At 43.0% G+C, this 20,369-nt stretch overlaps 2 protein-coding genes across 5 annotated transcripts in view; one reads left to right on the top strand and one right to left on the bottom strand.

Annotated features, from left to right (window-relative positions):
* The window catches only part of LOC137887932 (protein TANC1-like), a 32,072-nt gene extending 23,477 nt beyond the window's left edge, over nt 1-8,595 (top strand). Inside the window, exons 16-29 of one of the 2 annotated variants that reach the window (XM_068731187.1) lie at nt 34-142; nt 543-665; nt 752-988; nt 1,266-1,475; nt 1,677-1,758; nt 3,183-3,316; nt 3,415-3,538; nt 3,635-3,810; nt 4,431-4,563; nt 4,954-4,983; nt 5,068-5,159; nt 5,332-5,478; nt 6,474-6,574; nt 6,732-8,595. In XM_068731187.1, coding sequence (XP_068587288.1) covers nt 34-142; nt 543-665; nt 752-988; nt 1,266-1,475; nt 1,677-1,758; nt 3,183-3,316; nt 3,415-3,538; nt 3,635-3,810; nt 4,431-4,563; nt 4,954-4,983; nt 5,068-5,159; nt 5,332-5,478; nt 6,474-6,574; nt 6,732-8,100 — 3,067 coding nt within the window. In that variant the 3' untranslated portion in view covers nt 8,101-8,595. The remainder of the gene's footprint in view (nt 1-33; nt 143-542; nt 666-751; nt 989-1,265; nt 1,476-1,676; nt 1,759-3,182; nt 3,317-3,414; nt 3,539-3,634; nt 3,811-4,430; nt 4,564-4,953; nt 4,984-5,067; nt 5,160-5,331; nt 5,479-6,473; nt 6,575-6,731) is intronic. The other variant, XM_068731188.1, reaches the window with a different exon arrangement.
* Nucleotides 8,596-8,693: 98 nt separating this feature from the next.
* Nucleotides 8,694-19,410, bottom strand: wdsub1 (WD repeat, sterile alpha motif and U-box domain containing 1). Of its 3 annotated transcripts, XM_068731189.1 has the most exons (13): nt 19,360-19,410; nt 17,976-18,387; nt 17,369-17,556; nt 16,629-16,715; nt 15,799-15,892; nt 15,103-15,136; nt 14,969-15,009; nt 13,078-13,187; nt 12,859-12,876; nt 12,529-12,555; nt 11,960-12,139; nt 10,613-10,747; nt 8,694-10,482 (listed from the first exon to the last, which is right to left on the bottom strand). In XM_068731189.1, exons 2-13 carry the CDS (start codon nt 18,371-18,373, stop codon nt 10,331-10,333), a joined length of 1,464 nt encoding a protein of 487 aa, XP_068587290.1. In that variant the 5' UTR covers nt 18,374-18,387; nt 19,360-19,410; the 3' UTR covers nt 8,694-10,330. The 3 variants fall into 3 exon arrangements, with proteins under 3 accessions (XP_068587290.1, XP_068587291.1, XP_068587292.1); XM_068731190.1 differs by lacking the exon at nt 12,529-12,555; XM_068731191.1 differs by lacking the exons at nt 12,529-12,555; nt 12,859-12,876.
* Between the last annotated feature and the right edge of the window lie 959 nt (nt 19,411-20,369).

Here is a 20,369-nt window from a genome sequence, read left to right on the forward strand (position 1 = left end):
GTCAAAAAATGAATACACATTTTATGTCTACAGGAGTGGCCACGCTCTCCTGGCCTTCATGTTCTCCAGACAGGAGGGCAAGTTGAACCGGCAGCAGACTATGGAACTGGGACACCACATCCTCAAGGCTCACATATTCAAGGTAAAAGGAACTGGGATGCTGTGTATATAACTAGTTATGTAGTTTATAAGTGACTGTACCTCAACCCGTCTGAATCACATCGATTCCCAAAGGATTCACGTAAACAAGATCCTGCACTTTACTGTGTGCTATTGCAAAGAGACGCACTAAGACACAGGCAAACAAGAGTGAACCCCTGTCCCTACCACCACCCACACACATTAGCACTGCTCAGATCCATAAAACCCCCATGGCACAGCGAATATTGTTCTGTTTGCATGCATGGCTCGCACTCTGTGCATACTGCTTCACTCCTGGGACACAATTCAAATTCTGCACCACAGATCTCATCTGAGCAAGCTTAATCTCTCTCTTCCTCTATCGCTCCCTCTCTATCTGTGTCTCTTTCACACACTCACAGGGTCTGAGTAAGAAGACAGGTGTGTCCTCCAGCGTTCTTCAGGCAATGTGGGTGAACTGCAGCACAGACAGTCTATCCGCTGCACTGGCCTCCCTGAGGAACCTATACACGCCTAACATCAAGGTGACATCCGTTTGAAAAATCTAAATTTTGAAAAAAGTACCCAAACATATCTGATATTCATTTTTTGTTTTTGTTTCATCCTGCAGGTAAGTCGTCTGCTGATGCTGGGTGGAGCTAGCGTGACCTGGTGTACAGAGGTGGTAGGACATGCCCCCATTCTGGCCGTCCACGCACACCTGGGGCATGTGGAGATGGTCGCCCTGCTGCTAGAAATGGGTGCTCCCGTAGATGGGACCACTGACAGCGGCACGACGCCCCTCTGTATGGCCGCCGCCGCAGGACACGTCGACATCGTCAGCCTGCTCTGCAAGAAAGGGGCCAAGGTCAGTGTCGCAGGCAAAGAGGAGGAGACACAAACGTGGGTCTGGAGGGCATGACCGGCACGATTACCGTGGATAAATCAGATTTGAATCTGCGACAGAATACTCTGTATCTCAGATCCTTTACACCGGTGGTATCCTGAACAGTCCTGGTTTTATAGCCACCGCAGTCTCAGGATCTATTCTGGGAGACAGATGACATAAACAGGCCTGATCTAGGCCAGCGTACCGGCCAGGACCAGTGTTGTAAGTCCTGTCCTGTGTTCCCCTTTTATGCCAGGTGGGCCATGCTGATAAGAGTAGCCAGTGTGCGCTGGTCCATGCTGCTCTGAAGGGCCATGCTGAAATCATCAACATCTTGCTGGGCCAAGATTGGGGAGCAGAGATCCCCACTGACCCACAGCAGCACCACAGCAATGAGACTGTGACTGGGAAAGCACAGGCAGCACAGCAGGCGCTTACAGCCACAGCTAGTGTGGGACACACACAGGTACGCATCAGATCAAGGTCCTCTTGACAAAACACTCTGCTGAAATTCATTTTTTTATGTAGAGCATGGTGCCTGTCCTTGCTTGACGTAGGGGATTTATTAGATGCGCTTTGCTGTGGTCAAGGTCTGTGAGTGCTTTGGTTTACTTTCCGCACAGCAAGCCAGCAATACAGAGGACTGTTAAATTGTGTTTTTCTGCAGGTGGTGAAGAGCTTGCTGGACTTGAAAGATGAACAGCTGGCAGTGCAGATGGACGCTCACGACTCTCTCTGGGGAGAAACGGGTGCATTTCTCCTATCAGTCAGATAAATTTAGCTTTCTCGCCTCTTTCTGTCCATCAGTGTGGATCTGGAGTCATGCTCAAGGATGCTTAAGGGTTGCATTTTAGGCACAGATTAGCATTCTGTGCAATAAATAAATATGAAATAGCTTACTTACCTTGATATGGATGCACAATGAGCTCTTTGAATGGAGCTGCAGGATCTCAGCTTATTTATTTTTTGTATTGTGATTTTTTTAATTCTCTGGTTGACATCAAAAAAAAAATTTTTTTTGTTATTGGCTAAAATGGAGCATCACATTTATCACACAGAATATCTTGTCCAGCCAGATTTTTAGCATCTAAAAAGCCGCATTTATTCAATTGTAATACTTTTACCTCTATCACAGATGCGGTAGTGCAGCCTGCAGAATTGTGTTAGGTTCATTTCCTGAAAGCTTGTCGGATGAAGCCTGCATCTCTGACTACAGCACCATTAGAGTATAATTCTATTACACAGTCCCCTCCAGTGCTGGGATAGAAAAAGTGAGAGCATGAAATACCCTCTGAAACATTCACGTTTGCATGTGCTAGGGCGTCGTTTTAGGTTTCTGTTTAGTGTTACTATCCTTTGATTACAGTCCATGTGCACGGATAAAATGATCAGTCGAGGATACCAGTCTGATTACTTATCCAGGGATTTGCACTTCTTCAGGGATTACAATCATCCAAGACAGTAGTGCATACAGTGTATTGCATCTTTTGAATATTCTCTTTAATAAGGAATATAATATTTGCTGGTTCAGTTTGCATACTTAAAGCAGCAGCTTCACTAACCCGGTTACTATTTGTGCAGCTGCACAAAGTCACCTTAAACGAAGACAACTAGACGCGTCTTTTTTATTTTTTTTATTTGTCTCATATATGACAATAACTTATCTTTGAAGGCGGTGATATACAATCGATTTGTTCACTGAAGCATGTGGTCACATGAAACATGGTGTCATTTATCAAGGGCACTTGTAGGTCAGAGAATGGCATCAATACCTTGCTTCTGTCCCCAGCTGCTCAATTAGCTGAAGGACTCGCGTACTAAAAAATACCCACCGTTTGTCAGAGTAGCACTGGCTGGTTGAGGAGGGTCCAAGTTATCTAGTGTGTAGAGTTCTGGTTGGAGACATTGTTTTGCTTTTGTTGTTGAAGAGGAGGAACAAGAAAGAGTGTGCAGCTGTCTTTGAGCAATTTTGATCTCTAGTACTTGTTACTGTAGATTTGTATTAAAACAGAAAAATACAACACCTGTGTTAGAATCAAACACATTATGGAAATAGCCAACCCTGTTTCTCTCTCTCTCTCTGTCTCTCACCCATGCTTCTACCGAAATGTGTCAATTACATATTCATCTCCGCCTCGTCGTTGTCTCATCATCTATGCCGACCCTCTGTCAGTGCTGAGCGCGGCAGCAGGAAGAGGGAGGACGGAGGTGTGCGCGTTCCTGCTGGAGCGGGGGGCAGGGCTGGAGATACCCAACCGCAGGGGGATGGTCCCGCTGCTCAGTGCCACCAAGCACGGGCACACACAGGTGAGGCGGAGTCTGGTCACTGCCACCGGATGCTCGTCATTTCACCAGCTCTGCCCCCCCCCCCCCCCCCCATAACACTTTTTTCTGTCCTGCTCCAGATTGTAGAGTTGCTGCTGAAGCAAGATGCAGATATCAACGTCAGTGAGAAGCAGGGTCGCACTGCACTCATGCTGGCAGCCTCCGAGGGCCACGTGAGCACTGTTGAACTCCTGTTGACAAAGGGTGCGAGTCCCCACCTTCCAAACTAAAAATAATATAACATATTTTACTGACTGTATATGAATTGAAGAACAATATTTGCTTTGTCTGCGGTCCCAGGTGCCTCTCTGTCCTCTGCTGATCAGGAGGGGCTGACTGCACTTAGATGGGCTTGTCTGAAGGGCCAGAAGGATGTGGTGCAGCTTCTGGCAGAGGCCGGCGCAGACCTGAACCAACCGGACAGGCAGGGAAGGACTCCTCTTGACCTCGCTGCTCTCAACGGGGATGCAGATACAGTGGGTTTCATGTTGTTGTTTGGATGACATCATGTTGATAATGGGGGGAATGAAACACAGAGGTCTGTCCTTTATTTGAAATACTTGTATTTGCATTTACTCGTAAATATTTCACACCCAAAGGATGCATTTTTCTTCTCTCACTGCGGCAGGCATGCCATTTTCAGACCTTGGTGAAGAAGTGTGTACCTGATAATACGTTGCATAAAATGTGTTAAAAGATGATTAGCAATACATAATGGTCCACACTCGGAAAAACATAGCTATTTTAGACAAATTAAATAAATCATAATATAATTAAGATGATAATAGTTTCCCCTGCAAAACAGGATGTCAATTTGCAATCACAGTTCATGTGGAGTTCAAAAAACTAATTTCCATGTGAGCATTTTGACTCTCTCATTCATGTAATCTGACGATCAGCAGGAGAGTAATCAAAACTATCTGATTTTTTTCAAAATCATCAGGGTATAGAGTTGCAGACAGTTTTGTTGCTAATGCAGTGATGCATAATGAGTGTAATCAACCAAATTATTGAAATACCTAACAATCTTTTCATTGCTAGAATTTTAAATTTAAATAGACCAACGAAATGTTGTTGTTATTCTGTGCACGGCCAGGTGCATTGCCTGGTGGAACTTGGAGCGGTGCTGGAGAGAGGCGACAACAACAGTACCAGAGGTTCAGACCGGCCGACTGGCTGCCAGAACCCGGCTCTGGTGGCCTCGCTGCTTAAAAAAGGATCCAAGATGGGTATAAACACCATGCTTACCATAACAGCCCTACAGTAAATCCCACCTCCAGGAATTTTATCGTCAAAACAAAATGTTCCAGAAACCATTTGATATTTTACGACACAGTTAAACAGCTCCTTTAACTGCACTACGGCCTCTAAAATGAGCATAAACCTGAATCAGTGTATTTCTATTTGTCTCTGACTTCAACCAATCAATGTAGACTATGATAGATTTGTATAATGTGTAATATTTTAGCTCCTGCACGCTCTTCATTTATATTTGCTTATTTCATTTCTATGCAGTATTTTGTTGCTCTCTATTCTGCGGTTTTACGTCCACTTCTCTAACCCCCTCTTCACCTCTGTCTTTTGTCCACCCTCGGTCGCTCTGCTTCATCAACCGAAAGGCTACAAAACGGCTCCGCACGATCGATCAGGTACATGATTTATGCGAGGCACAAAGTAAAAGAGACCAGGCGAGACAGATAATAGAAAGATAAATATTTGTACCCTTCCATTAGGTCACGCTACGTGGGCTATGGCTTCGTCCAAACCAGACATTCTCCTCATCCTGCTGCAGAAGCTGATGGAGGAGGGGAACATGCTTTACAAGGTATGTTATGGGGAATGTTGTCGACAGTGTGTTGGTGAGGATGCGGCAGACCCTGCAGCCTTTTATTTGAATAGACTTCAAACGAGGTGTTTTGTGGATTGGTTGTCAGAAATTGTCTTCTCCTCTCCTCTCTGTCCGATTCTTTCTCCCCCTCTTCCTGTGTGCTTCCAAGAAGGGACGAATGAAGGAGGCAGGCCAGCGTTATCAGTATGCCCTGAGGAAGCTACCGCGTGAGGGGCAAGGAGAGGAGCTGAAAGGGCTCAAAGACCTGCGGGTCTCCCTCTATCTAAACCTTTCCCGCTGCCGCAGGAAATCCAATGTAAGGCCCACAGCCGTAACAAACTGCTCATGCACTATTTAACACCGGCAGGTTTATTAGAAGCTGAGGGGATGGCAGGAGGGCTGGCAAGGCAAACTAGATGGTTCCTTAAGATATATAATTTATGTGTATCAACATTAAAAGATAATGTCAGCACCGGTATGGCTCACTGTAAAAATACCTCCGCTTTTCAGCTCTAATTTCAGGTCTCCCTGGTAAACAGAATGTACGCGTAGGACCTGGAAGCAGGTGGTGACATAATGAATAACTGCGTGCTGTTAGTGTGGAGATAGATGTGTGTGGCCTGCAGCCAGGTTGGGAACCCACCCTGGTGATGACAGACGTCCTAACAGACTGTGTAAAAATGCCATCCTTAGGGTCACTGTGGCCGATGAATAATGGAGCAGATAATGTGATGTGATAAGGTCACTCTCCCTGGCAGACCAGCTAGCGCACTCTCTTTCCCTGTTATTTACAGTGGGCCCGGCTAAATCCTCATATTATATCAGAAATGCAGGCAGTAAGGGGCCAGCAGAGAGACTACATGATACCATCATTAAACATTCAGCAGCAATGTTCACAATCCCACATTCAAGGCTGCCATTTTGACCTCACTCTCAAGGACAGAATCACAATGTGCTCGTGTCATTAAATATTCACCTGAGAGCGATGATGAGAGCAGTAACGAGCCGGTAGAAAAACAAGCGGCTCTCCGTCTGTTTCTCTTTCGGCTCTTGGTCAATAAAAATGATTGCAGCAAGACTTCTGTTTCATTAAAATGGGCTTCGATCTTCAGAACCATATTATGGAGATGCAAACACCAACACTATTTTTATGGCCTCAGATTACTTCTGCAAAACAAACACTATGCGGTGCAGCCACTTAAAAAAAACACAGCTAATCATACTTTGGGTTTGTTTGATATCGTGCTGCATCTAATACTTGAATTGAAATTAAAATACTAAATGCACTTTTTTTCTATCTGAAAAACACAGGATTTTGGGATAGCTGAAGAGTTTGCAACAAAAGCCCTGGAACTCAAACCCAGGTCTTATGAAGCGTTTTACGCCAGAGCACGTGCCAAGAGGAGTAGCAGGTACAAATATATTGAATATGCTATTATTTCAAACGGTATCATTTTGCTCAATGGAAAGTAATTCTTGCGAGAATCAGCAATTCCCTGGGATGCTACGTCTCTGTAAATTAAGTATGTTTTTTAAAGTTCCTTTGTTCATTTTCTCTGTCCTCCCCAGGCAGTTTGCTGCAGCGCTGGCAGACCTCCACGAAGCAGCACGACTCTCCCCGTCCAACCGGGAGATCCGGCGCCTGCTGGTTCGGGTAGAGGAGGAATGCAAACATCATCAGAAGGCATGCAGCAACAACATGGCACAGGGTTACAACAGGGACCCACACTCCCACCACCATCAGGCCACAGAGGAGGAGGCAGACAGCTATTCACAGGGAAGTCTGGAGAGGCATGTCCCCGCCGAGCAGACCGATGCAGAGAAGGAGGAGGAAGAGAGAGAGGAAGACGAGGAGGCGAGCCTGCACTGTGGGAAAAGTCCAGAATTTTGGCCCATGAATCCGTACGCTCCAAACAGGACTCTCCCTGGAGGTGCGGCCTTTGGCTTAGCGGACCAGTGTTACCCTCAAGAGGAATATGTGCAGAACCAACTTTTCGTGGACTTGCCCGAGCCTGTTCCTGCAATCAACAGGCAGACCCAGAACCAGGGACTCAGCAGGACTCATCACCACTGCCACTCCCTCCAGTCAGGGAGCAGAGTTGGGGGCAGGCCTCTCTCTCTGTGCGGCCCCTCCAGCCCTCTGCCAGGCAGACATATCTCCACCTCCCTGAGGCCTGCACCGGTGCTTGGTATTGACATCGGCCATGGATTAGCCAACGAACACTCTGGACACAGTCCCACTGAGCTCTACCACCCCATGTCCCCAAACAGCTCCTCCCCACCCGGGCCTCTCCACATGTACCAACCACGCTCCTCCAGCTTCTCCAGGGGCTCTGACAGACTCTCCACCCACTCTGCGGCTTTGGACGGCCTGGCTCTCGCTCTGGGCTCTGGTATGGAGGTCAGAAGGGAGGGCGGTGGAGGAGGAGGGACAGCGGGCTCAAGGGGCTCCAGCTCCAGTCAGGCCTCCAGCGGGAACCTGTCGGACGGCGGCAGGCAGCAGGTGCCGGACGCCCAGTGCCCCATCAAGAGCAGCGGTAGCTTCAAGACAAAGCCGGAGATAAAGCCCCGGCCTTTCATGGGAGTAATGGACAAATCGGTGCGAGTCCAGGGCCAGCAGACCTCTGGCCTGAGCCGACAGGGGCAGGGAGGGGGGCTGGAGAGTTTCAGTATGTCAGTAATGGAGTTTCAGGGGTTGAACAATGAGTTCAAACGCGCTTCATTCCAGGAGCAGCTCTCTGGAAGTCAGGCAAACAGCCAGCAGCAAGGTCGGGAGTTTGGAGAGCGGCTCCACCAGCGAGAGGCCAGAGGCACGGCGTCCTCCCATCTACGCTTCCCAGACGGGAGGCACAGACAGGCGAGCTTAACGAGAGACAACCCCGCTCTGCATATGGCTCCCATCAAACCCAAGCGCTCGTTTATAGAGTCCAACGTCTGATTATCGAAGCACAGACACAGGCTTGTTTTCAGCAAACTACGTCCCAAATAAGGTAGCAAGGGAGACCGCTTTGAGAAAAGCTCCCTTCCCTGAGCCTGTTTTGTAGAGTTATGCTGCTGCACTGCATTTACAATCTAGAACCAGTGTTCAACTCAGGCTACTATGCTTTTGCTTACATGTCTACAGCTACACTAGTGTATTCAAGAAAAACCAGACATACCTTAAGTAGGGATTTAAAAAAAAAAAGTAGTATATTGTCTCAACTTTGAATTTATTATAACAAATATAAAAGTCAGAGAAAGCTTTGTGCACGAAAATAGAAGAAAAAAAAATGACTCATGCTATTAGTTGCTGGATATGACCATTTCTATCGTCAAGTGTCTTTTAAAAAACATTTATATTTGTACGGTCTACACTATATTTGCAGATTATATATTTCCCTGTAAGTGGTTATCTGTCAGCATTACAGGCTTCAAAAGAAATTGCTTTGTGTGCTTGAGATTCTTTTTCTTGGTACATTTGATAAAAAAAAAAAAAAAGGAGCTGTACAGTTGTTCTTGTCATAATCTAATATTGAATTGATTGCTTCAAGATTCACAGTATGTTATTTATTTTTGCATAGCAGAGAGCATATTCATAAAAAGTGTTTATTGGTTTATTGGGATACAGAGAGAGAGAGAGAGAGAGAGAGCATTTACACGAGCAACAATCAAGGATAGAAAATCTTAAGAGACTTTGTACACCGCTGTATGTCCATAGTTGTCATATACCCTTTTTAGAGTCTATGGATTACAAAATGTTACCACATTATTATTATTGTGGTAAAATAAAATATCAATGGAGGACTACATTTCTACATCTACTTCTTTCACAGTGTGATCCATGAAATGATGCCTAAGCTTCAGAGTGTGCATGGACGGATAAAAGGTTCATTACTTAAACCTTATTCTCAGTATGGCGGAAATATCTTCATTGATGTCATTCATTTCATTAAACGCTGAAATGTTAGCTTGCACAGGGAAGTAAACGCTGAACTACTTTGGCCGAGCACCGGTCCCACGGGGTTCGTCACAAGCAAGGTCCTGCAATGGCAATCTAAGGAGCACGTATATGTAATGCTTACCTGCAGTTAGTGCAAATCGTTTGAAGTAAGGTAACCAGAATTACTCATTTTTAGTTGGTGTTCCTGATCCAACTGCAAGTCAACGCCTCAGTATGTAGCTCCATGTAGCTTTCAGACACTCTCAGCTCATTGTTTTCTGGTTATTCAATCAAAGAACGGTAACAATTCATATAAAATACACTTAAGGCCTCCAAATCAATGTTCCTTTTTGTGTCATTTTAAAGCTATATGTTTAGCTTTGTTTAGAAATATCTTTACAAATACATATATTTATAAATACAACACATTTTAAGATAAACTAATTTGCTTGTTTAAGGTAAGGCTAATCAAAATGTTAGTCATGCACACTTTTATTTTGATTTATCTTTTCATAAATCAGGAGCCTATAGTGTTTGTTTTTGTTATTGTTATGTGGTTTCTATACAGAACTCGTGTTTTTATATATCGATTGGTCATTATCAGCCAAGACAAACCACTCGACCTAACAGCTGATGTCTGGGCCGCTCGGGGGCATTGACACATCATCCCTTTTTAAAGTTGGTATAAACTTGGTTATTAACACATCCAGACCCTGATGAATATAATATTCTCTTTTTTTAGCTTTAGTATTTGGTCTCTACCGTCTCTTGAGGGAGGCTCTTAAACTGATAAAAAAAATGCTCTTCAGTTTCACTGAAAATTATGAGAAAGTGAACCAAAACATTAAATTTGCAGACCAGAAAGCAAAAATTACCTTAAACCTTCCTGTAAATCGTTGTAATTATAATCATGATGATTATAGCCGCTTTAAAGTCGCGTTCTTCAGGTGGCTTAAGGGAGCACTCCCCTGGGACGCTCATGTCGCTCTGCATCTACTTAATGAAACGTTATGGCCATTAAAACTTAATAAACTGAAAGTACATTTTGACTTGTTGCTGCAATTCTGCTCCCCAGTGGTTTGAAATGGCAGCTTTACAGATGAATGCAAACGAACGAAGAAGCTGCCACGGTGTGCACATGCCTCATTTGGAACCAAATAGTTTGCACCCGTACCTGAAATGCTGTGGTTTCTGTCTACTTTAGGGAAATATTTGGGGCACAGTGGGTCAAAGGTCTTTTTTTTAGATGCTAATGGTTGGTCTTCCAGCGGCCAATAGCCATCTTCAGGGTGTGATTAGGGGTGAGCAGAGTCGTCAGTAAGGGGAGGTTGGTCATGGGGCTGGAGCGGTTCTTCGTGTTGATCCAGCTATCGATGGCCTCTCTCTCATACGAGTATCCATCTGTTGGCGAATGTCCACAGTTTCGTTTCGCCATGAAGAAACACATGAAGTTTGGAGTCTCATGAGTTGACTCTGTGGTGTCATTACATGTAAATCGTGTTAAGTGGGAAAAGGTCTGATCTTCGCTTACCGGCAGCAATGACTGGTTCCCTCATCAGCTCTCTGGTGATTGGACACAAGAACTCATCAGGAATGCCTGAACACACTGAATCACTCTTCAGCTCCTCCACCTTCCTCAGGAGTTTACTGCGCAGGCCTACTGACTCTATACACACACACACACACACACACACACACACACACACACACACACACACACACACACACACACACACACACACACACACACACACACACACACACACACACACACACACACACACACACACACACACACACACACACACACAAAAGCAAGAGAATAAGGAAATGAGCCAGAAGAGAAAACCGACCGGTGTGTGCTCTCACCACTGGAGCCTCAAGAGGAACAAACACTAACCTAAACAATAATATCAATATCAAGGTTTTGAGCATTTGTTGTTCTTGCGCTTCACACTTTTCTTCTCTTGGATGGCAAATGTGAGCGTGGGTGAGAGAGAACATGGTGGGAGCGGATCATGTCTGCTGACTGTCTGTCCAATTCAAAGCACTCGAGCGCATTTTGATTTGAATATTGTTGTTTCGGTAACGTGGTGTCACAGAACCTGACTGCCGGAGAAATTAGAAACCTTTCTAAAAATTTTGAAAAGAATGATCTCATAAAATGAAGTTGAACTGCAGCTGAACACAAAGCACTTTGTCGTCTCCCTGATAATCTGACTGGTACGCTTTGTTTCATGCTGCCTCTTTAGAAGAAGAAGCGCATTTATTGATTTCACTCCCACCTTTGAAAATTGCAGCAGATAAAAATGTTGCTACTCAATGCGGCTCTCCAAGTCAGTTCTGCTAAGAAGGTGGGATTCATGCAACGTTACTAGAAACGGAACAATGTGAACACAAGCTGTCACAGCACTGGAGCTGTGTAAACCGAGGAGTGATTGACAGTCACTGTGGGATGGAAATGACGGCATGGAAATACAACAAACATTTGCTGACAACTACATGACGAATACCGGCCTGGCTGGCAGACTGACATCCACAGCATAGCACTCCTACTTGAGGCTTGGGCTTCCAAATTTCCCCCCAAAAAAAAAAAAGGCCAGATGAAGTCTGATAAGCTAAAACTTCCTCATTTCAGACATACATATGAGACATACCCTCATGATATTAAGTGTAAATCCATACCTTATGGGAAATACTGCTTTGGGGATTGGGTTGTGTAACTGATGAAGTGCTCCAGATTAAAGTCAATACCCATAAGACTGGGTTTATATTCTTACATTGGGGGCAGGAGCGAGCATTGGGCCTATGACAGAACGAGAGGCTGTTGAAGCGCCATGGCACCCGCTGAGCAGTGTGTGATGTACGTCTTCCTCACCTATGTGCAGCTCTGACGCCAGTGTTTCCTTGGTGAGACTGAGCAGCTCCGTCCCATCTATGTTGTTGGCCCTGAATTTGTCCACCAAGCCCTCGAGGCCTTCCTCCACCAGCCACGCCGACACATCCCCCTCCGACCAATCGCCGACCAGCAGCTTGGATCGACCCGCCGAGGTTCTTTCTGAGAGGGTTGAGTCAATGCGAGACACTCAGTCCTTGTCCGCTGCAGCGCCTTTTGAAAAATGGCCAACTACTCTCCATGCAACGCTCTCCTGGAATCCTGCTGGCTAATTATTGATTTAGGGGGGGGGGGGGGGGGGGCGCTTGTGCCTAGTGCGTCTTGTGTACAGAGAGGTATCAATAATGTCTGGAGGGTTCATTGATATTTTCATTGACACAAGATGAAACTAAAAGCTGAAAAAGAGATTGTTTATTATCCATTCCCAATTATGACAACATTATTTTATTGTTTTGTGCACATATTGCACGTCTGATTTAGGGGTTTCTACTGATTACAGGCAACCCAGTGTTAACACTATACAGAAAGGGATACATTTTCTTGCTTCCTACCTTCACTTGATGTCAGATCAGACCCGTCTAGAACACACACACAGGAATAAGGGACTGTAAACATGAGCAATGCGATGCAATCTCACAGCAAACTTTAGACTGAAGAGTGATTAAGGAAAAGAAAGCCCTCTTGTATACAACACCTGTGTGTCTTTCAACGCAAGATGAAACCAGTTTATTACATGACATCTAAACACAGGGGCAAAATAACAGCTGCTAGCTGCTCTGTTTAAGATTTAAGTAGGGAGGTACATTTGGCATTGTAAAGCCAGCTCCTCTCCTTCAAGCGTCAAAATTAATTAACATTTCAATTTTTTTAATTAAACTAACCAGGTAATGACTTCCCGCCTTTCCATTGGACACAGGTTCAATAAAGGAGAAAGACAAAAGAAATAGATTACGCGACAAAACAAATGTAATCATTCATCAAAATATAGATGTTAGTCTATTGGAGTGAGCGTGTGTGTGTGTGTGTGTGTGTGTGTGTGTGTGTGTGTGTGTGTGTGTGTGTGTGTGTGTGTGTGTGTGTGTGTGTGTGAGTGTTCTTACCACCACGGTCACTGCACCCATCCTCCAGCCTCCAGATGTTTACAGTCTTATCCATAGATCCTGTAGCGATAAGTGGTGAAGTTGGAGAGAAGCAACATGCCGTCACGTATCTGCAACAGAGGACAGTAATCACCTGAATGTTAACAATGAGGTGAAACTTTCTCTGTATAATGACATTTATCAATCAATCAAAAGGACATATCTTCGTCTTAATGTCTAATCTAAAATGGAACACAGTCTGTCTGTCCTTCTTTGCACTAGTATCAGTTAAAAAGACAAAGTCTGTCTGTCCTTCTTTGCACTAGTATCAGTTAAAAAGACAAAGTCTGTCTGTCCTTCTTTGCACTAGTATCAGTTAAAAAGACAAAGTCTGTCTGTCCTTCTTTGCACTAGTATCAGTTAAAAAGACAAAGTCTTGAGAGAAAACTGAAGCGGGAAACTTAAAACTTGGAGACAGATTTTTGAAAGCACATAAAACCTGTAAAAGTAAGTTGCAAGGAGTAACTTTAAAGATAATAGTGACTCTGTGAGCATCCGATCCTCAAGCAGGTCTATTCAAAGCATTCAGAAACTGAAGCCAAAACCCCAAAATCTTAGTGCCGAGCTTCGCAGCAGCTGTAAAGCCTCTGCCTGAGGATCTGAGGCTGCAGTTCGGCTTTTACAGGGTTAAAAGGTGGGCACTGAGGTTCAATACCAGACCTAAATATGTGCAATATACGCAAATGCTCTCCATCAGACGGCCAATTCAGTGATGCTCAACACATAGAAGGCTGCACAAAAGATCTAAATAAGGATTAAAATGAAAATTTCAGGAGATTCAAGAAAGTCAAAGCAGCGTTAATGAGGACAATCTCTCCGAGACATAAGCTGGATCGCTCAAAAATGTTGATCCACAAAAGCCAGTTGACTTCAATCAATGTCTTTAAAAAGCTCCAATGAGAACTTGGAGAAAGGAACCCAACACTGTTATATATTATCACTCGGTCTAAAGTCAAATGAGTTTCCTGGAGGCATTTCGTCAAGTGTTGTGATTTACTTGTTAGTTTTTTTTTGCAATTTATCCACTCTCTCTCAACTTGCCTCATCTACTTCCACTTCAGATAGTGCTTTTCCAAAAGGACTTACATCTGCCCCACTGAAAGGAAGCGAGCTTTTTGCCTTTCATTCACAGGTGTCTGGATGGACTTAAATAGCTGGTAAGTGTGATCATACAGCTGTGGCTCATGTGTGCGTGTCGGGGGAAGAGACGCCGTGACAGCAGACCTACCTTTTCCTAAAAATGATAAATGCATGTTTTGTGACCACACCGGGTTATAGTATATCAAAAGGCGCTGCTTTCCCTACAAGTGAGATATTGTTGAAAACGAGTGGTCAAATGTCAAAATCTGACTTTTACTTCTGATGTTTTATAGAACTGATCAATACCTAATAAAACCAGTTTGGAAATATCTCAAAATGACGTCTCATGTTTGTCAATTTATGTTAAAAAAACTAAATAATTCCAGAAATGCATTGCAAAGCATCTTGCGGTGGATTTTTCCCAGAAATATGTTTATCAAAAACAGACGTTGCTTGCGTACGTTTGTTGCCACCAGTAGGCAGAGAAACCGTGTAAAAGACCTCTTTCAGGAATTCTGCACAAACATCAAGTGTGTAAGAGGTACAGCATACATGTTTAATTTAGTGTCAGACCAAAAAAACACAAATATCATTTTGATAAAATGTTTCTTAAATTTAAATTTAGCATATTGTTTTTGAATAACCACAATATCTCAATGTAAGATTTCGTCAAGATGAGAGAAATTAGCGTATTTATCTTCTTCATTGACTTCATTCAATGAGAAAATCCAGTCAACAAAACTTAACCACATCAACAAAAGTGAGTGTTTACCTCTCGTGCTGGTTCAGTGTGTAAAGCAAAACTGCATTCGTCTGCAAACAGACAAAACATTTTATAAACACTGTGTTGTGAATGGAGTCGCTTATAACACAACCTGTAAATTAATAAAAATGAGAGGAACTTACAGCATCATAGACTGTGATAGTTTTGTCCACAGAGCTGAAGGAAAAAAAGATAAAACTGTAACTATGTGAGCAATATTTTAAGTAACAACAATGACTATCTTGTGCATTGTGTTCAGGTCCACTTTCACTCATTGAGGAATAAAGCAATCTATGTCTCCCTCCAGTGGTTCCACTGTAGTATTGCACTCCTGTAGTCGTGTCAGTGGTGGCCTGCTGTTAAATCCAGGCAAATAATCTATATTTTACGTCAATCTCTTGATCCTAAATAGATCCAGACATAAATATCGATCTATTCAAGATCATGAGGTTGAAATTACAGCAGTCAGGGAAATTATCAAAAAGTGTCTGTTAAAGGCCAATCAAATACAATTTTTGTATATCATTTATATTATTTTAATAAGTCTACCAAAATATTTTAGATTTTTTTAAATTATATTCCAGGCAGCCATTGATTGAAAATGTATTTGAAACTTGCTTGAAGTAGACAATACTCTCATCACACTGATCATTAGTTGTGTTATTACTGTGTGATAGTGTTTGCACAGGGCCAGACTGAAAATATTGGCTAAAAATCAATCTAAAAACCAGCTTTGGAAAATGGTTGTCAGAAATGTATTAAGTATATATAATCTGTATTAAGAGGCTAAAACATCCAAAGTCACCAATACGCTACGCTGAGCCTCTTAAAGATCCTACCCAGACACAAGCAGCTGCCCATCGGAGGAGTAGGCACAGGAGAGGACCGGGGCCGACTGGCCGGTTAACGTGTGCAGGAGCTGCATCTTATAGCCTACGAGAGAGAGAAACAACAGCTGTAGTTACACACACACACACACACACACACACACACACACACACACACACACAGGTCAAACTGACCAGCGAGCCACATTTACAGGTGGTGGAGAAAGGCGTCACAAATGAGACAGTAATAACAGAAAGGAAATAGAAGGGGTCACTAAGGGGAGCTGTTAAGTGACCGTGGTGGAGAGCAGGGCCGCCTTTCAATCATTCGGGTCGGCAGTTCGATCCCTGGCTCCTGCTCTACTAGTCTCATGTCAATGTGTCCTTGAGCAAGACACTTAACCCCAAAAATTGCTCCCGTAGCTGCGTCTACGGTGTGTAGATAGATACTGTAAGTCGCTTTGGATAAAAGCGTCTGCTAAATGACCGTAATGTAATGTAAATGTAGAGATTTGAGAAAATGCAATATGCTAAATCTGTGCACATATGAGCACTTAGCAGCACGAATAACCCGGGCAGCTACTCTGGGTTACTTTCAAATAAAATGTAGTTGTGTTTGGCAGCACCAGTGATTTGTCTTGATATACTGATGCTGATATACGTTGAACAAAAATATAAATGCAACACTTTTGTTTTTAACACATTTGTGAACACGTTTTTGAGAGAAATAAGCCTTTTGTGTGCATTGAAAAAAAAGTCTTAGATCTTTTATTTCAACTTGTGGAAGCTACGACTGAAACGATCACACCAGCTAGAGAGAAATCTTCCGGTATGTTCTCTACCTCCAGAGATGAACTTGTTAATGGTCCAGATCTTCAGGAGACTGTCTTGCCCACAGGACGCCAGACGAAACTGCACGACTTGACCACCTAAAAACACAAAAACAAATAACACTGTGTGATGCCTAACAAGTCACAGACTGCATTCAATCTGTCACACACAACAATCAGTCTGTGGATGTTGTTGTTCCTCACGACAAACCTGGTGGATGTCAATATAGCCGTAATGTCCTCTCCTATATTACCATCTTCATCTTCTATAAAGGGATTAGGTATAAGAATGTGACAGTATGTACTGTAACTAGGAGAGACGCATATTTTAATTGAAACCCAACTGATATTATCAGCCAAAATTGGCTTATTAGAGATGTAGGGATATCAGTATATGTTGGCAGATATGAAAAAGGAAATTGACGCATTTTTTTAGGTCATTCTCTTAATCATAGTTTAATATTAGCATATTTATTGTTATAACTATTAATTTAATTTCCAGTAAATAACTTGTCAAAATGAAATGTTTAACGTATCTCATATTGAGTTTCATATTTGATAAAAATTGTTTCATTGTTCAACTGTAAAATAGCATGCCTCTGTATATATCTTATTGCTAATCAGATTTGAGGGATTCTGGCCAAAAATACTAGAGTTTATGAGAAAAAAAAGGTGTATTTTATGATATCTTCACTCAGACTAAGCCGTGTGTGTCACAGAGTAGAAGATAAACACGCAGCGATGGTCGTCACCACTGAGGATGCTGGGAGCGAAGGTGCAGCAGGTGACCCCCAGGTCGTGGGCGTTTTTCTCCGCATGGAGCTGGTTCATGTCCAGGTCCCACAGACGCAGGTCTCCGTAGGTGGAGCCGGTCATGAACACCTGACTGCAGGGGCTGAAGGAGCAGGCTACCATTGTCGTGTCACTCACTGCTCCGGTCCTTCACAAACACAACCGACAAGCAGCTGCATCAGCAGACACATCTTTGTTATTGCCATTGTTCAAGGATAGTAACACATGGGACTGGTTGCTGGCAGGAAAGGGCAAATGAATGAAGTCATGCAACTGCAAACAGTGGTGTGAGGAGAGTTGTTAGCACTGAGGTTTCAGCTCTCTTTGTCACGATATGAGAGAGACTTGTACTATGTTGTATATCTGTATGAATGGGCCTGCGATTACCAGTGTATCTTCCTTATCATTTAATCTGCTGAATGCTTTTTCCACTGAATCTATAAACCATTAAGTCCATAAAATGTCAAAACATAGTGAATTAGAAAATCAAACCCACGCAAATTCATTTTCTGTTGATCGACTGTTGTTTCAGCTCTATGAAAAAATGTAAGCCAGTGTCAAATGTACCTGCGCAGCTGTTTGGAGGGGAAATCCCACAGAGCCAAAGTGCCATCAGATGCTCCAGAAACCAGGTGGGCAGAGTCAGGAGAGAGCGCGCAGATCCTCACTGGACTACGACCGGGATGCTCCAGGACGGCCTCGATCTCACCCGTGACGGTGGACCAGACCATTGTGGTGGCGTCGGTCGAACATGAGGCCAAGAACTGTCCGCAGGCGCTGAAGCAACAGCAGTGGACGCCGTATCCGTGTCCGGTCAGCGGTGAGAAGGGCAGCTCGGAGAAGTCGCGGGTGTTGTATATCCTGAGGGTTTTGTCCCCGGAGCATGTGGCAAACAGATTGCCAGAGAAGGCACACCAGTTGACATCGTCTCGATGGTCTTGTAAAGTGCAAATCAGAGATGTCATTTGTAGAGCCGGTCCTGAAGTTCACACAGAGGGAATGAGAGAAGTCAGAAATATGCAGAAGGGCCCATTTCAATTCTAATACATGATGCACTAATGTGCACATCACTTTAATGTTATAGCATCAAATGTACTTGATACAAGCAACTATTATGATGTGTGGCTCATTTCAGAATCATGTCCATATTATTATATATTACTGGATTTTATTATTGATGATTTAATGTGTACATTCCTTTAATATGGCAGCTGGTAAAAGGCTAGTTTAAACTAGAATAAACACTACTATAGCTTGTGAATTTATTTTAAGATAAACATGAATACATCATCATGTATTTGTAGATTATGTTTTGTAGTTATAATCTGATTCTGAAAAAAAGAACTAGCAGCTATCGCTGTAGGATACACGTAACGTTAGTGGCATAAAAAGTACGTTCCCTTTTGAAATGCAGTGGAGTATAAGCATAAAGCAGCAGAAAATGCAAACACTCAAGTAAAGTACAATTATCTCAAAATTGCACTTAAATGTAACGTTACTGTGTTACTTTCCACCTCTAAACAACCCTCTTTCGAGCACAGGGGCTAGGAACCTTTTGAGGAACTCATTGGTCGGCTCATTCATATTGAACACACCACAGGAAACAATACAAATACAAATCGTTATCCTTGTTTATTAGGTCTATGAAATAAACGTTTTGTTTGGCTGTCAAACCACCTCACTAACAGACCAAGAACAACCAGCAGACAAAAGACAGGAAACCCACAGGGACGCTGTTGCTGTGGAGACTGTGGCTAACGTTTAAGCTAACATCTCAAGCTAACAGCTGCAGCACAGCCGAGAGGCAACTTTCTACTTCATGTTCTAAAGTCAAGTGTTATTCAGAGGCGGGAAACAAACGGTGACAATAAACATCTCAACAAGCAAACTCAGTCGGTTATTGACTCTAATAGAAACCTAAGATACGTCCAACTACAGCGGCGTACTTCACCTGTCTCCGTCCTGTTGTCCCTTCAGTTCAATGTTGTTTACTTCCTCATCGAACAGCTGACCGTGACGTAATGCGGGTTACGTCACCCGGAAGTCAGGACTAAGTGGCGAGTACATTTGCTGAAGTAGCCTACTGTACAAGTACAGTTCTGAGGTACTTGACTAGAGTATTTGCATGTTCTGCTAATTCTACTCCACTAAAATTTGGACATATTTCACGTCTTCCACTACATGTATTTGATCATGTGTGTTACTAGTTACTTTACAGATTAATAATACAAATATAATCAACAAATAATATATGACGTATTATTCTACTTTAAAATTAGGGAAGGTAAGAGGGGAATTAGCCCTTTAAAGCAGCAATATTAAAGCAAAGTACACATTAATGCATGAATAATCCAGTTATATAGCAAACATTATTCTATACAAAATATGCCAGACTGCATAATGTGTTCTTTGACTTTTGGTAGTTAAATTATATTTTGAGGAAAATACTTTTGTGCTTTAACTAAAGTAAGTTTTGAATGTAGGTTACTGCTACTAGTTACAGAGTATTTCTACACTGTGGTATTGCTACATAGAATATCGGAGTACTTCTGAGGACTTTGAGTGGTTGATGATGGCCATTTGGAATCCTTTGGAAACTGTGTATTTTGTAAAGACAGTTGTTGTAAAGCCTGATGTGCTTTTAGCACAGTGCTTACCCACAATTCATCAAAGTGCACATTCAGTATTCATTTGCATAATTCATTCAACATAGTGAGTGTACCCAATGTCAGGCATTGCTGAGGTGTCCAAATGCGTATGTCCTTTTCATTTTACTGAATTCTTCTACTACAGTTCAAAGGGAAAAAAAAATTCTTTATACTTTATTTTAATTTAATTTATTTAACAGCCTGGTTACATTTCAGGTTAAGACCGATAAACAGCTATAGACAAAACATATGAGTATATATGTATATAAAATAGTTAGAGTTAGCTCCAGCTCAACAAGCTACAACATTAAAA

This window comes from Cebidichthys violaceus, unplaced genomic scaffold, assembly GCF_023349555.1.
Source record: "Cebidichthys violaceus isolate CVI_PGR_0920_01 unplaced genomic scaffold, fCebVio1.0.p SCAF_5, whole genome shotgun sequence".
Taxonomy (NCBI): domain Eukaryota; kingdom Metazoa; phylum Chordata; class Actinopteri; order Perciformes; family Stichaeidae; genus Cebidichthys; species Cebidichthys violaceus.